Source organism: Nymphaea colorata, chromosome 10 (genome assembly GCF_008831285.2).
Source record: "Nymphaea colorata isolate Beijing-Zhang1983 chromosome 10, ASM883128v2, whole genome shotgun sequence".
In the NCBI taxonomy this organism is placed as follows: domain Eukaryota; kingdom Viridiplantae; phylum Streptophyta; class Magnoliopsida; order Nymphaeales; family Nymphaeaceae; genus Nymphaea; species Nymphaea colorata.
In genome coordinates, this window is record NC_045147.1 from 20,984,159 (window position 1) to 21,001,905 (window position 17,747).

General features: G+C 37.4%; 1 protein-coding gene and 1 non-coding gene across 2 annotated transcripts; one reads left to right on the forward strand and one right to left on the reverse strand.

Moving 5' to 3' along the window:
* Positions 1 to 6,716: 6,716 nt before the first annotated feature.
* Positions 6,717 to 13,165, reverse strand: LOC116263430 (histone acetyltransferase TAP1). The gene is made up of 8 exons (XM_031643191.2): positions 13,012 to 13,165; positions 11,305 to 11,387; positions 10,279 to 10,339; positions 8,710 to 8,893; positions 8,122 to 8,221; positions 7,874 to 7,971; positions 7,663 to 7,756; positions 6,717 to 6,934 (listed from the first exon to the last, which is right to left on the reverse strand). Exons 1-8 carry the CDS (start codon positions 13,035 to 13,037, stop codon positions 6,855 to 6,857), a joined length of 726 nt encoding a protein of 241 aa, XP_031499051.1. The 5' UTR covers positions 13,038 to 13,165; the 3' UTR covers positions 6,717 to 6,854.
* Positions 13,166 to 14,876: 1,711 nt separating this feature from the next.
* TRNAQ-CUG (transfer RNA glutamine (anticodon CUG)) lies at positions 14,877 to 14,948 on the forward strand. The gene has a single exon. It is a non-coding gene; the product is annotated as a tRNA-Gln (tRNA).
* The last annotated feature ends 2,799 nt before the right edge of the window (positions 14,949 to 17,747 follow it).

Below are 17,747 nucleotides of genomic sequence, written 5' to 3' on the forward strand. Positions count from 1 at the left end.
TAGGTGCAGGTGCAGCATGCAACACCCACATGTACATAATGCCGCAGGTACAGCTTTAACATTAAATGCAAAACAACACATGTACATGGCAAAAGCATGAAATTTAAGTAATTGAGATTTGAGAATAGGTTCACAAATCTGTGAGTTTATGTTTCATCAACATTTAGCAACAAACTTGCGCAGATGCATGTCACACTTTACTGTGACTAAGTCATCTGACTATTGAATTTAGTGACATGAAGCCGCAATGGGATCTCCACCAGCACCCAGTAAAATACAGCATGTGTAAAATAACCTCCTTCAAAGAGTCCCTGTCATGTAGAAGACATGATGGAAAGCATTCTCTGCATTCTCTCATCAATCTCACTTACGCAAATTGTTTGGAACCAATATAGCAGCTTCATTTTACTGTTTTGGGTTGCCATATCCAGCTATCTACATGTATTTTGTTCTCCCAGATCCAGCCGATTTGCATGTCCTGAAAAAACTAAGAATAAAGGTGCCTGCAGTTTATGCCTATGTGCATGTGTGGCAAACAGAGAAAACTTAGTCTTTGCGAGGAAGCCCAGAAAAGTTTCGAGGAATAGTTCCAGTCTCCAGAAAGGTCGTTATTCGATAAAACACTGTGAGGCATGAGAATTAGTAGATTATTGTAAGTGGTAGAACAACGTCCAGGATAAGATTAGATCAGGATCCAACAAAAATTAATTATAGAGGAATATAGCAAACACAATAATAATACCCACAGGAGAATATCACAAAAATCCCAAGGAATATAGCAAACACAATAAAGGAATGCATTGACTAGATCAAACAGCTTGCTAAGGAGCTGCAAACGCAGGAGGCCTGTCAGCATATCCAAGAGGTAAGAAAGGAGATGGCTGCTGAGCTGGCTCCAACTGTTTAATGTTTTAGCAGCTGGAGCTAGCTAATAGCTCAGCCAGCCAATTGTATGATGACCTAATAAGAAAACAGGAAAAAATAATAAAAGGAAAAATAGTAGAGAAGCAGACAAGAAAATGCAAGAGGTTATATACATATATGTGGAGAGAAACACTTGCACAAGTAGATATACAAATTATATGTGTAATAGAATATTATATAAAGAGTTAGAGGTACCTAGATTATGACATCTGGAGCTGTTTGGCTTTCTCAGCATTCAAAGCTGTTTTTTGATGAATTTGGCGGCACATAACAACTCTAATTATTTATTATCCAAAACCATAGGAAATAAAGCATGAAAAGACAATGCGTAGCTTGTATTTCATTATTTCAAAAAATCCAACACGTACATTGTATATTTATGATTCCTCTTAAATGCTATACTTTTACACATCCCAGTTCATGCTTATGGTTGGATTCATGAAAGCAACTTAGGAACATGACAAAAGCTAGATAGTCCTTGCACTTGACAATGCCAGGATCTAACGCATACACACACATATGCAGATTATACTTTTAAGTTTTAACAATTACACCTTCAAAAAATGCAACAGTGACAATGCGTAATTTAATGGGAGCATCTATTGTACATACATGGTAGTTATTTGGCAGAGGGCTTCTTTGTTGGTATTGATCCATTGAGATGATTCCAACTGAGGTCCCTATAAGATGCCACAGCAAAAGCACAAATGCAAAAGAAAAAAAATGCTAAGTTGTGTTGCGAATTTCTGTAAAGTCTTATAAAACTTACAAGTAATCATGTTCTTTTATGCTGCTTAGGTCAGGAATAGATCCTTCCAAGCTACAGTTCCTAAGGCTCTTGCAACATTAAATTGCATGTCGCAACAGATGCATCAAGGTGCTACAAAGCCATGTGCAAAAGGATGATGAGTTAAGAGATATGAGACTTGCGAAAAAAAAAAAAAAACAGATGGGTGTAATCTTCAAACGACATGCATGCATTTAAATCATGATAGTGAGAATTAGTTTTCTGGATATTGAAGCTTAGAAGAAGCATATTGGAGTAATGGGAAAATATACATATATATGTGTACACAAGAGAATTCTATGCTGTGTGTCGGATTGCTAAAATTAATTTTTTAGCAGCAATATTGACATAAACCAATTTCATCATAGGACTACCTTTTGATCCTCCAAAGTGAGAGCAAAAAGGTTTTTTTTTTTTTTTTTGGGGTGGGGGGGGGGGGTGTGGTGGATGAAAAAAGCACTTGAATCCATTCCTTACACATATAGATATAGTTTCTGGAATATGTGGACTTTTCATGGACCATTTTGAGCAATACATATATATGTGTACACGAGAATTCTATGCTGTGTGTCGGATAGCTAGAATTAATTTTTAGCAGCGATATTGACACATGGCAGCATAGAACTCCTATATATATATAGATTGTATGGAAAATGAGTTAAACCAATTTCATCATAGGACTACATTATCCTCCAAAGTGAGAGCAAAAAGGTTTTTTGGGAGGGGGGGATGAAAAAAGCGCTTTGAAGACGGGAGTAGTTGAATCCATTCCTTACACATATAGATATAGTTTCTGGAATATGTGGACTTTTCATGGACCATTTCATGAATTTGATTGATGGCTCATCAAGTGCCATGAGAAGTTGCTTTGTCAAAATATAAGTTATTCATGAATCAATCAAGTCTTTCAGGTAGCTCATAGGCAGCCTCTGTGCTCTTTGTAATTACTCAGTAGTCAGTCCCCATATTTTGTTAACTATACATAGGCATGTATATGATGCACATTTTTGCATGGCCATGAATCTATGTAATGCATTCATTTACAATTTTAACAACAGCAAGAAGACCTGATAAACAGAAATGAACGCAGTTATCTTATGAACGTAATTATCTTACTTGAAACTGTGCACTTTTTTGAGAAAAAAAAGTTCAGTTTGTCCTTTTTGGTTTTCCTATTTCCTTTTCCCGTTCATCTGACTAGGTGACTTACCTAGGTTTCCCCTATCCCTTTTGTCTGCATTGGTAGAAATAGAATGATGCTGCTGATGAGTATTGCATAGTGATGATCACAACATTATTCTTGACATGACAGATAGCATGAGCCAATGTAGATTAGTCTTCTTCAATATTAGTAACTGACATAACTCGAAAGTTATTTTTGTTTCTTCGTCGTCAGATTAAATTTTATCTGCTGAATTACTTACAGAAAAAAATGTCAAAAAAAGAAGGAAAATTGGTAAATTATGCTTATCTAGTTGGTCTCGTGAACCTAAAATTTTCACTTTGCTTGTCTGTGGTAAAGCTTTGAATAGTGTTCTCTCCCACCCCTTTTTTTGTTTTCCATGGCTAAATTGCTTTTCTGCTGAGGATCAAAACTACAGCAATCTTAAGCCATTTTAAGATACACAAATGTGATTTTTCTAACCCTTTAGAATGATATACTTGTAAAAAATTACTGCAGTTAGGGGATCTTGTAATTTTGGCTGTTTACCTAGTACAAGATCCAATTGTCAAACTAAAGTACACACGTTAGAAGCACAGACAAACAAACATATAGATTTACTTGTTCACTTCTTGAGAACCATGCAACTCTCTTTTTTCCACTGATTGTATGTCTACGTCTCTGGAACTTAATGTCCTATACACTCATTCATGTTAATAATTTTCTATAATTAATATGTTACAATGGTCACATTGATTTGATTCACAATGGCACTGTAACTTCTCCATTGATACAATGAACTAGAACATCTTCTCTCCACCTGTCTGTCCATATTCTTATCTTTCTACCATTTCCTGCCCTCCACATAACTTTATCCTTTACTTTACTCCATGCCCACCCAAAACTGCTCCAGCACCCTGACCGGTGCCATGGACTCTTGAGGATCTACAGACTTTGGCCTTTTGCTGAAATGCTTCCTATCTATCCAAACAGCAAGTAGGGGAGTTTCTATTGAATTTGGCGCAGAGTCTACTGGCCAACAGGCCCACATTAAAGGGTTCAATGACTTCAAGCCCATCCCTCCCTCCTCCATTGGGTTCCTCAAAGTCTTCCACGATATCTGCCTGATACCTTTTTCCCCATCCTTGTCAGCCCATAAAAAGCTGGCCATACTGCGTTCAAGCGTGTCGAGGACAAATCTGGGAATCCTGAAAGCAAACATCCAATATACTAACAAGGAAGATAAATTATGTTTGATTAGACAAAGACGCCCTGCGTAAAACAGGAGCTGCCCCTTCCATCGGCTCAATTTCCGTTCAAATTTGAGAACAAGGCTTGAGCGGTGGTTTTCAATCAACTTTCCAGCAAACAAAGGAAGCCCAAGGTTGGTCATGGGTAGCCTTGCCACCCTCCATCCTCCTATACGGGCCAACTCCTCCTCTTTTCCAGTGCTAACATTGAAGCAGACTAATGATGATTTAGCATAGTTGATAACCAGTTCAGCTTTGGCTTCAATGTCTTCCAAGAAGAGCCTTAACATTCCTTAGAGATTTACGGGTAGCTGTACTGAAGACCAAAAAATCATCCGCAAACATGAGGCACTTGAGATCCTCAATCTGGACCAGGCATCTAGGCACTTGAATCAGGCGATTGCTGTTACAGTGGATCAGCCTTCTGTTAGTGACCCCCATTACTAGAATGAAGAGATAAAGGAGATAATGGGTCACCTTGGTGCAGACTCCACTTCGCTACAAGTGCTTTTTTAGTGTAAGAAACTCCGATCAGAAGTGAATGTCTTGTCGTACCTTCCGATGGATCCGTCACTTAGACCGGATGGGAACAACATAACCTACGATAATTAGCGCAAGGATCAGCAACCACTTCTTCTTCCATTCCGGCATCTCAAGTGTCCAGAAACCACGGAGATGGACGCGAAAAGAGAGGCATCGGCCAGAGTCGCACGGCGATAGCGTCGGGCGATTCGATCCGAAGGAAAAGGAGGAGGGCATCGTCATGCCTGCGAAAGCCTCCACCTTCTCTGGCATTATTAATGGGGCTTCCGAGAGCGACATCTTTGACTTCACAGAATGAAAATTCTCAGAGAAGAATGACGGAAGGAAAGGGTCGAGGACGCGAGTGAGAGAAGCGTCGCGCGGGGTGAACAAGAAAGAGAAGGGATTTGAAACAAGAAAGCACGAGCGCGCGCCGGCGGTGTTTAAAAAAGCGAGGGAAAACCCGGTGTCGTCATAATTTCGGTACCCCTTTCTTCTTTTACCTTTTTTCCACAGACGGTCTTACACTTCTGCCGATTACCGCCAAACGGGAACCGTGGTCCGTGGACGGTGGACCTGAGAAAGCGGAAAACAATATCTTAAAAAATGACGCCGTTTCGGAAAAGAAGAAACTCGGTTTTGTTATATGAGAAGAAAAATGTTTTACAAAAATAAGAAATTTATGTAAGAGCAACTCAACAAGGTAGAATCAGTACAAAATTTTACTGAAAATTTGTTCAGTCATCTCTTGGGGGCGACTTGTGGAGAGGTCGGGTCGTAACAGGAGCCTCCTTCTTAGGACACGTAAGCTTCTCCAGGTTGTGTATTATTAGGGTGAAGCTCCATTCATGTCACCTCATAACATGTAACCTGTTAAAAATCAACTCAATTTCGAGGAGTAGTTTGAAAAAATTTATAGATTGAGAACATAGTTTTTGAAATTGTGGCAGATTCATCCAGATTTCTTTCAATGACATCGAAAAAACACTGCGAAAATCGTTTTGAATGGCATCACTCTTAAGGATGGGCTTGACTCCAATTTGCTTCTAAAAATACCTATGATTAAAAAAAAAATCAAAAGTAAAAATCAGAAACCTTATCATATACCTTTGGAAGCTCGAAAAAGTAAGTTAGCAGACATATCCACACCACACGGAAGGCCTACTTGTTGGTCCTAACAGACGACACAAAACTATTATAAGCATTACAGTTTTTAGTTTATGACAGGCTCAGCATTCTTCATATGGAAAGAGAGAGAGAGAGAGGAGTCCATGATTTTACTGTGTGTTTGAATGCACGAGAAATCTCTGAGGCTGGACACCTAAGACGTAGGCCAACCAAGTAGTGGGACAATCTTGCTCCTCCTTTCTTGCTATTTTACCATGGTTTTAGAGTTCAGATAAAAAAAATGTCTCCAGACGCATGACGAAGCCAGAATTTCTTGGATAAAAGGCAATTAAGTCATCGATCCGGATCTGATGTGGGGGTTACATGTGGGTCCAGCTGGACCCAGGTTCAGCTTAAATGCCAAAGAGAGATTTCTGAAGGGCTAGCGTGGGTGGCCATTGGCCGAACACCAGCCCCCATGTAGATCCACCACTGCCGTGATCCCCCATCACAAAAACAAATATTCCTCCGGACCTCCGATAGGTAATTTAGCAGGTCTTTAACTTCCTGTAAAATATATATATATATATATATATATATATACTAGTTTTTTTCCATTTATTTCCTTCATCACCATTAATCACTCCATTTCTTGTCTTTTTCCTCCTCCTCTTCAACCCAAAAATAGCGTTGAATGCACACCGAAGGTTACTAGATCATTAAATTTTATTGCCAAGAAAATTGGGACAAATTCTCCAGAACTCAAGAATTGGATACCCGGTCCTGTTTCTCATTTGAGAATATGTTATCACGAGAACTTGAGCCAGAAGGTAGAAGATGAAGGATGCAGTATCTTATCTGATTTGCCTATTCAAGGGGGCTAAAGTGAGGTTGGTGCCGGGATCAATCTTTGCAGCTGCACACCGCATGGTTTGCAAGGTGGGGAGAGAGAGAGAGAGAGAAGAAGAAGCATCAACCATCCGTGGATTTACCTCATCAACGTGTACATACAGAAACCAACTGCATCCACAATCCCACGATTGCCAGAATGCAGTTGAAGCACTAAATTCAACGGAGAACCAAGCAAATTCTCTCCATGTCGCTAATATCTTGGGTACCAAAACATGCCCTTAATTCCTTCAGGATCAGCTTCAAAGCCTAAATTTCGGTAGAAATCCACAACTGCATCAGTTGAACAGAGTTGCAAGGAGTGTTAGCAAACAAACTTGGCCATCATGCATAAATGAAATTTCAACAAAGTTTCTGCTTGATAAAAAGGCACAATAGCGTCTGCTTCAGACGGGAGCCTGCTGCTGTGCTTCCTACTAGTTTTTCCAATAAGAAAGTGGTCGTTTCTAATTTCTTCTCGTATTTGGTATTTGTACCTTTTTCCAAGTATGTCACCGCACATTCTCTCTCTCTCACACACACACACTGATAAAAGAAACCCATTTTCAGGTGTTTTACCTAGAATGGCCTCTTGAACAGTGTAAAACCCTAAAATCTAGTTCCCTTGATCCTAAAATCAATAAAAACCAACTCAGACTATGATGAACTCATTGTCATAACTAAATTATAAAAACTCCATCTATCTGGAGCCGGCTATTCTCTAACCTTGGTCTGATCTGAAAAAGCAAGAAACATTTAGGCTATTTTCAAATGACAAGAAGAGATTGACGCATGTCAGGCTGGCAGCTTTAGCATGGGTTGCAAATGAGAAAATACAGATAACAGGTTACCATAGTTCTCATCAAACATAACCAAGAAATGGAAGAGCATGACAGCATTGAATTATAACGAACGGCATAAAGTGCAAATAACCAAATAAAATGTTTAAGCCTTTAAGGTTAAAGTAATTTGAAATTGGTGGCAAAGCAGATAACGATAAAGTACCAAGAATGTAAGAATACCTTTACTATCAGCAAACAAGGTAATGTTCCCAATGTCTCTTCGAAGCAAAGCGCGTATCAATTGTTCAACAAGAGCCTTCCCTAGCCCTTGGCCCTGGACAATGACATTTAATTCAAAACAGTCATGAACTGCCAAACAAACATACAAATAAAAAAAGAAAAAAGGAAAAAAAAACTATATATGAAAATTGAAATATAGTAGAATTTGGACCTGATAAGACGGATCCACTAAAACATCCCAGATTGTAGCATTAAAGGCATGATCAGATGTAGCACGTGCCATGCCAATAAGCACCTTCTGATCATCTCCTGACATTACACACTTCTTCAATCAAAATAAGAACATCATTTCTCTGAGTTGCAGGGTAATTGGAGATGATATAAAGAGTTTCACACCAGCAAAACTACGACTCAGACAGTATCTAAAAATTGTGAAGAAAGCTACTCAAGGCATGGTACCTGAATCTGCTGATTTCTTTATCAAATGGAGACATGCAACCATGTAGCTATTTTTAAGTGCCGCTGCAACCTTCGTTGGTGGCCTCCTTGGCCACCCGACCTATTCAAATATTTCAAAACCATGATGATACTGTCACATGCAAAACATTGCTTAGTACATACAAGAACTGGACGAAAGGTTCCTTAAATATTTACATTTCCTATTGAAAACACACATATAATAACCTGCTCAGCAACTTACAACCAGGAAACAACTAAGCTAATATTCTGATCCTTTCCTTAATTGCCACCACAGAAATAAGAAGAATAAGGATGTCACATAGCGAAGGATTTACGGCACAGTCTGGGTTTGACTTTGGAATACCCAGTTTCCTGCTCCATAATTATTTGATTCAAAAATATTTCAAAAGTCAATTGTATATTTTGTTGAATATACAGATGAACAGCAATCTGACTCGGTGATAAACTAGCAGTAAATCCTCCTTTTGGTAAGCTATACATATATATCCTACAAGCATCCAACTCGTCTACAAATAAATTGCCTGCTACAAATAAAATCAAATGATCAAACTAGTCCTCAGTCCTCACCTTGTCACATAAAGCTTGGACATCATAGACGTCCACATCCCCACCTGAAGAAAAAACTATCTGCTCCACTGTTCCATCAGAAACTTTCTTCTCAACAAGTACAACATCCTGAGGCATTGGTTCCTCCTCTTCTGAGAAAGTGGAAGATGGTTCAATCACCTGTGTTGTATTGCTCTTCACAAAGCTGCAATTAGAAACATAGTTTCTTTGTATGAATGTGTTTTCACAGTCACAAAAAAGCAAAGTTTAAACCCACAAAAAAGTAACTCTATGTAAAAGGTAAAACATGCATATAACATATATCGTATTTGCATAAATTTCCATATTCGAAGTTTCAAACCATCCACAACAAATATAATAAATTTACAACAATACGAGGCTTAGTCGTAGAAAACATAAACTGACAGGCACTGAAAGATCACATAAACAATCAAAAGACTAACAGCATTTTGGAAATTAAGCTCTTGGCATCTCCTTTCAAAGACTTAAAACTGATAGGAAACATTGTCATTTTTTATTAATGAAGGGAAGGTATTCAGCTGTAGCCTCTAACCGTCTATGTCTGCAAATGGAGAACAACTCTCACATGCCCATCTAGAATTCCATCTGGATGACCATTCCCAACCGAATTAAGTCCTCTTTTTGTCTGTCTACATCCTTCAGTGAAAAAAAGGAAGGAATAGATAGAAGGTGTCATTGATCCATAATCCTGGGCTTAGTTGATAAATTTAAATGCCATATTATTATTATTATTATTGATAAATTTAAATGGCGTATTGATTATTGACCAGAATTAGAGAGCAAGTGACACCTAGAAGACACACACCAAAGGGGAAGGGGGGCCAAACATCCAGGCCTAACTTCGAAAGTCTTTTCCACCAAAAAAATTCCTCAATCTTACACGACACGAGTCTCATCTAAAGTTATTTATATTTCTCATACAGAAGTAAACTATTGGCGATGCACCCAAGGTGGCAGATTTAGATATCTCATCTCATTCATCCAGACTATGAAATCATTAAAAAATAACATAATAATTAGGCTAAACGTAGCTTCATGAGGAAAAATATGCTCAAGAGTTGCATTATCTATCCTGAAAATTTTTCCTTCAGGTTGGTTAAATGTGGTTTTCATTTGTGGCAATGAACTTCCATTTATATTTGTCATTTGTGGTAATGAACTTCCATTTATAACACTATTGCACCAATAATTTTTGCAACAAGCTCACTTTCAGCTTTTTGCAGCTAGCAACAAGCTCACTTTCAGCTTTTTGCTTTTTTGCAGCTCATCGATCAACAAAAAACTGATTGTGCAACTAATAATATCCACTGAACTCTTTTTTGGATTTCATCCTATGGAATTAATGAAAATAATATCGTACTTCAATAAAGTGCTGAAAGACAGTGCATAAAGCGTCTTAGATTAATGTTGTCATAATCATGTAATTGACATGATAGGAACGAGAAAAACTGATAGAACAGATATTCTACTGTGTGGTTGCCTGTACAGACAGGACATTTGATGCTCTACTGGCTAGTGAACTTCATAATCTGAGGAATCTGCAATTACCCAGATTTGATAGAATCCCAAAGACCTGCTTTCAGAGAGAAAACCCCTAGTTTCTTCCTGCCTGAAAGTTAAAATTCCAAACAGATTACCAACTTCATAGATTCCACACAGTTCATTACATAGGAATTAGGATAAATTGAATGGCAAATAAAAACCAAACCAAATATGCATGCCAATTGTCTGAAATGAAAAATGACACATTTACGTTTAGTTACACCAAAAGGCATGATGGAGAAAACCATATCAGATCAAGGAGCACACAAAAAGATGAATCAACCAACAAGATTATTTCTGCACCACCAAAAAAAAAAGGAAACAAAATATGTGTATTTTGCTTGCAGCACGCATTTCAATATCAAATAGGGAATTTGAATAATGTGTAAAATATAATAAACATGTCCTCGAGTGTTCTAAGGCACTTTTTCTGGTTATGCCATATTTTCATGCTACCCATTGAATCTCCTGAGATATAGCCTAGATAGAGTAGATGGACATGAGTCTGTGTGAAAAATTGAAGAATGACAATATCAAGAATGTCATTGGCCCTTTTATGCCAGAATAATGTATTTAGAAAGATACATAGGGTACATATTGACACAACCCAATGGAGGACGAATTTACTCTAACCAGTCTTAAAATCATATCCCTTGATGTGGTGTTCCACAAAGGCGAAAGATGCCCCACTCAAGGGAAGCACATTCAGGACTCCAACGTAAGAAACAGTCAGTAGTTTCTCAACAGGAAAGTCTGACATCTCATAATGAGAAAGAAAAGACAAAAAGAATAAGAAAAGCAGTCATTCTCATGTACTATGAGATTCAGGAATGTCACCACCATATCTAACTCTGCACAATATCACGAACAATTTAAATGTGATTAATTTATTTAAAAACACTAATCAGATATAATAACGTCGAGGAACATTATCATCAAAGACAAAAACAAGTGCTTAGTAATATATATATATATATATATATATATATATATATATATATAGAGAGAGAGAGAGAGAGAGAGAGAGATGACCTGATGGGATTGCTGAGTAGAGATGAAGACCCCATAACTGTTTCTGTGATTCTGAAGCACATGAATGCAACTGGATGTGGCATCTATAAATCAACAAAAGTCATGAATCATATTATAACTAAATTCCTATCAATAAACCAATATTTTCTAATAGATAAATCAACAAAAAATAGAAGGCAATGATTTTTGTGAATAAAAGCTCCGTCCACTGGGTCAAGGGGTCACACATAGACTGTTCAAATTGAAGATTGGAAATTAAATACCAGTGCATCCTCTGCGCTTGATCTGGTAAAGATATTCCCAAGTCCTAAACCCAGAGACAAAACAATAGTTTTTGCTATTACAAGCAATATACAAATCCAATTGAAGCCAATATCGGAAAAGCTAGTGTAAGGAAAGCAATGTTGCAAATATAAAACTGGAATTCAGATTCGGAGGTTTGGAAAATCATTTGCTCTTTTCTTCAACCTTTATGCCATGTATCTGAAGTTGACGAGGCACGGAGACCAAGACGAACAGCTGTGCAAGAACCATTTTGGGAATCTTTTATTTGCTAGTTGCTACCAACCATGTCGTAGAACAAGATGCACGTTAAGCTCCCCTTACGTATCAGTACCATATGCACTCTTCAAATAAAATTATATAGGCCCTAAGGGTTTGCACATAGCCTTGCTTCTTTTGGTTCCATACACCATTTCACACCCTCTTCGACGGTTGAATCCAGTTTTCAGCCCTTATTGGAGCGGCCGTAAAACCGTACAAGTCCTCCCTGACCCCAATAAGTACACCCAGATTTGGATTATGCAAAGAGAAATAACTACCGAAATTGAACGATAACCACCTATCCCAAAGCTTCCTACCTATTATTTTATTACTTGCACCGGTTCCACCTTGAACGGTTTTCTCCGTTTGTATACTTTTTCCCAAACAATCTGATCGCCGCTCTTTATTCGATCATTTACATGGATCTGAAATCCTCAATCCGCCATATATAACTACCACTTACATGGATGAAATCTTCAATCTGACATGCATATCTATTTTTCAGTAACTAGAATGTAAGTACACAGCACCCGCTCCAGCAATACTCCATAACTGCTATAATTGTCGACCACACAGCAGTCATCAGCAACAACAACCGGGGGTTCCGGCAAATTGGACAGAACCACATTCACGGATTCGGTCATTTTCCAAAAGCAAGCTTTCTAAACGACGGTTTCCAAGGATCAACACTATCGCACTCCGACCTAAGCATTCACAAGCTGTTCGCAACCGAATCCTCCTATCAATGCCCAAGAACAATGTAGGCTTGTGGAACACCACGAAATATGAAAACGCCCCCGAACAAGCATCACAATCTAGACAAAATAATGAGTTCGCATCAACGCCAAGTTGCAGCCGAAAAAATGCGCTCAAACCCAAAGCAAAGCACACGATCCATAACAGATCACCTTAATCAGACTCCGAAACCTTTCGATTTCTACTCACTACAAACTTGCAGCAGTCACCAATCCACGGTTGTTTTTCGCTTTTGCCCTAATAATCGAGCTTCCCGGGTTCTTGTTACATTTTAACAGAATAAAACATCAAACCGGAAGGTACCATGGGCACTAACGATTACAAGGTCCTTCAGAAAACAAACTGATGCACATAATCAGAAAAAAAATATCAAGATCGAAAGAGAGAGAGAGAGAGAGGGTCTCTTACAGTGAAGGGTTTAACTTCAGAGCCATGACCTTCCGCAAAGGAAGGAGACTCCCCTTCCTCGTCACGCGCGTGCCTGGTGAGCTCCTGAATTACGTGGGAATCGTGGCGCGCGCGCTTTATCTTCTATGACAATGCGGACCCGCCGAATATCTTATGTTTTGCTGTGGTTACTGATAGGCTCAAGCAACCTATATTCACCGAAGCGGTAGAAAATGTCATTTATTATATAAATTTTCACACACAATTTAACATCCAAGTAACACGGATACGATAAAATTACCCCTTGCTTGTGCGATACGCTGACCTTTTTTTTGTATTTTCATATTAATTTTAAAGTTTTTGCATATTGTTTTCATATTAATTATCGAAAAAATATTTTTCGCCCGTTTCGTATTTTCTTGTTTATATTAATTTTGCATTTTTTTTAACACGCCCATATAAATATATTCGATCCCCATATATATACATTTAAAATTGCTATTTTGTATCTGTTTCCCGTACATGTACCTATACCATATGTGATTTACCTTTACCCTATACAAATGTCTAGTACGGTTAGCAGTCAAATTCAACTTTCTTTACCTTATTCGGTTAAATGTATTCCAAATTGGGTTTATAATCAAATATATACGATCCACTTAAATCTTTCCCATATTCCACTTACTTCTAAATGGGTATGTTTATTAGTGGCGGTTTTGGCATCAGGAACAATATGTTTATTAGTGGCGGTTTTGGCATCAGGAACAACGGAGGAGTGTTTCATGAAAAGTGTTCTATGAACACACTATCATTTTCGAACAAATTCATTAAGGGCGGAGGGAAGGGGGGCTCGCCTAGGCAATGGCCCCACTCCAGCCAATGAATTTCTTTTTTACATTAAAAAAATAATATTTTTTAATTACGTAATGTATTTTTTGTATTAGAATTCAGTTTGACCCTACTCGGATCCAAAGGTCGAATTACCGGCTCGCTCTTGAAAAAAATCCTAGTTCTACCCCTGCAGCCGAATTACCAGCCCGCTCCTGAAAAAAATCTTAGTTTCGTCCCTGCACCACACCACTGTTCCTAATGCCAAATAGCCCCTTATAGATTTATGAAGGTAAACAGGTTCAAGACACAAAAGTGTCAACTGTTAACGATTTCATGTTATAACTATGTCAAGTATCACTAACAGTTCATCAGAAAGGAGTCCTTGAAAGTACATGACATTATCAGTAGGGGTAGGGCTAAAAACTTTTGGCTAAGAAACATTAATTATAAAAATTTAAATTTTTAAGGAGCACCAATATGTAAATGAATAAAACTATGTAAATGAATAAAACTTCTCAAAAATATCAGTACCAAAACAGGTTTTTTGTGGGTATGTGTGGGCAATTGCCCACACCTACATCTGATTATGGGCTTCAAATGTCACATTTGAACCTGGATCACTTAATTGTTAAATATACAAAAGAAATTTAGAACCAAATTGGGTTGTGTTGGCTACAGCCAAAAAATTGCAAGGACTCCTTCACACCCTTAGCTACCGTTAAGTTGAGCCAAGTCCACAAGCTAAACCTGATCCACGATCCAAAATGAACCGATTTATTTGCCTGATGAGCTCTTTTGGGGACTATTTAGATGATGCTGCAACCATATCAAGAGTTTATTTGCACGTTAAATTAATTCTACATCGTCTAGTTACACGTTAAATTGAGGTTTTGTCGTCACCAAATGGGTCTCCAAAGACTGTAATATTTTGTAACTTGAGATTATCCTCCGCACTGATCTCAATCAATGAAGACGGAAGTCTTACGCGTAGTGCATAATTGTGTACGAACTTAAAATAAAACAACAAATTCTTTGTTGAACCGCTAACATACCGTGGTCCCATGGTCTAGTGGTTAGGACATTGGACTCTGAATCCAGTAACCCGAGTTCAAATCTCGGTGGGACCTTTACATCTTTTGCACTCCTTTTTTGCTCTCACTTGAGGTCACGTGAAACGTTGGTTTATTTAATAAATTGATAGGGATTTGCGCCTTTTAACTTTCCAAGACAAAAATTTATTTAACGGGGTTAAATTTTCGAAATATCCTAAATAGGCGGTGGGATTTTGAATTTTTGGGGCGTCATCTCTCTTTTCAATACCGTCCCCTGTTTCAAGTTGAGGAAAATAAAACTATTATTGCGAAAATTAATTTAACTATTTGATAAATTTCATACAATATACCAGTATATATCCTATACCCCTATACCAGTATATACATCTATACCTATTCCGGTATTCCCCTATACCAGTATACCCCTGTACCCTATACCCTTATACCACTATAGCCTATACCCTATACGCCCTGGCCAGTCAGCCGAGACGGGGTCCACACAGTTGCCTCAAATTCCCATCTCCCAAAATTTTGCTTCAACATCACGAAAGCATCAGATTCGCGAGGCCTCGGTTTCTGTATTCTTCCCCTTTCATAAAGTCCCGAAGTAAATAAAAACAAGCGTAAGATGGAGCTCCCGAACGTCATGCTGAAAAACAATTCAAAACCCGAAAAGATAAGTTTGGTCATTTCTAAGCTTGCTATGGAGAAAGATTGCTCTTCTTTTTTTGGTCATATCTTCTCCTTTTTTATTGTCTTCCTTTTGCTTTGGTGCAGTGTCCTTCGATGTTCGTGAAATCATTGAGAACTGATTCGGGCTGATGGCCAAAAAGTCGGCCCATATTTAAGTTTTTTTTTTTCAAACATAAATATCTTAAAACATTTAAGATATATAAAATGTCATTATTTTAAAGTTTGAATCAATTAAAATAGTTTGCATTGCAAACGACACTACATGTATGGGAATCAACATGCTATAAAAATACTACATTTTTGTTTCCAAAAGGTATATATATATATATATATATATATATATATATATATATATATATATATATATATATATATATATATATATATGTTACCAGTTGATTGTATGATAATGTGCAATGTTACGTTTCTCATATGGAAATATTTGATAAATATGTTGTAAAAAAAGAATCAGGTTCATAAAATATTACATTCAAATAACACAAAGTTGATGTTACCAAACACCCACTAATTCTAAAATGCAAACATGGCATTCTTATAGTATATGTTACAAGAATGTACGTTCAAATAATACGATTTTTTTCCCATGTCCTTGAATATCAAGGGAGCGGTGTTTGATTTGACAGTTTTTGTGAATATATATACATAAAATGGGTGGAACAATTAGTGCATGGACACGTTTTGAATGTTTGGAACAAACAATCGGTGAGGACAATTGACAAATGGCTTTTGATTATTGTCCTTGTTCTTAGTAGGGTTTGGTTCAAGATATTTGTTTTTGAGGCCTTTTGTTAGACGGAAAGTCTTAGTCATGTAATGGGAGAACTGAAAGGGATTGTTCGAGTTGGAGCATTTTTATTTGTTCTATTTTTCCCAGCAGTGCAGCTAAAGTTATGTGGACTTTGTGATTTCCTTTTGCCACTCTCACTGGGATTAAGACTAGGGGCCACTTAAATGTCACGTATTAAAACGAGTTCTTACAAAATATGACCATGTATAACCTTGCTTTCCTAATTGTTTTTTTTTTTCAAAGATGAAATCAGGTTTTTTTTTTTTGGAAGATAATTGAAAATTTGATTTTGTTTTACCTATAACCAAGGCAGAGGTGGAGCCAGATATGAGATGGTGCAGGCAACTGCCTACATCGGCTCTTCAATGTTTATATATTTTCCATATTAACATTTTCAAATTTTTGTTGTGCTATATATATATATATATATATATATATATATATATATATATATATATATATATATATGTTGCATATTTAGAGATAAAAGTATCTAAGTTATTGAGGGAAATTTAATCAACTTGATTGATAATACAAAAAAAAACATTTTTATGAAAGTCAAAACACCTTTTAATTTTTCATTATCAAATTCATTTTTATTCAAAAAAGCGTGGGGAATAGTTATGGCTTTCTTCAAAGAACAAAAACATAAATCAATAGAAAAGCAATCGAGCTAAAGGGTTATTGAAAGAGGCTTTTTATAGTTCTACTATATCACTGACGCTGATATAAAACAGGATTCTGGAGGTAGGGAAAATAATTAAGATTTTTTCGTGGATTGTTAGCCTCCTGTTCACCCACCCAGTTCACCCAAAACAAATTTTTTTACAAATGATCGTGGAGAACCATTAGACAAAAGGGAGAGATTAGGTACAGGTTTTTCATTGTTCTCACGGTTCGCATTAGTTTTTTTCTTAATATGAATGTACAAAAAGTTTTATGAGCTCGGCTTCTTTGTAATTAAAGTTTCCCAGGGAAATTTTTAGAACAGTGGAATTTTCATGGGGAAAGTTTTCCTTCTCCAATGATTTTCCTTCGTTACTTTCAAACGTGTCAGTCGGCCTTGCTGTGCGTGAAGAAATAAAATAGTTGCGAGGAGGGGTTTGCTTTTGTACAAATATTCAACAAAATAATAAAATAAGAGAGAATGAAGAACAAGCCGTGCCTTATATGCTCTGATCGACAGCCTCGAGGCGTGTGTGCCGCGACTAACATCATCACATCATTCAGTGCCTTAACAGAATACTCCCTACTGTGCAAAAAATAACGTACTTGCCCTCCGTTTGTACTGATGGCCGTAAAATGTCCGAACCGGCCTCCCGATTTGGTCCTTCCAGATATTCACTTAAATCTGTCTTGAATTGAAAATAAAT

Excerpts from the sequence above, each read along its gene's own strand:
- LOC116263430 (XM_031643191.2), bottom strand. The coding sequence starts at position 13,037 with ATGGCTCTGAAGTTAAACCCTTCACT. Across the intron at positions 11,388-13,011 it reads CTGAAGTTAAACCCTTCACT|ATGCCACATCCAGTTGCATT; the intron begins GTAAGAGACCCT and ends GTTGATTTATAG. Across the intron at positions 8,894-10,278 it reads TGGGATTCTATCAAATCTGG|CTTTGTGAAGAGCAATACAA; the intron begins GTAATTGCAGAT and ends TTCTAATTGCAG.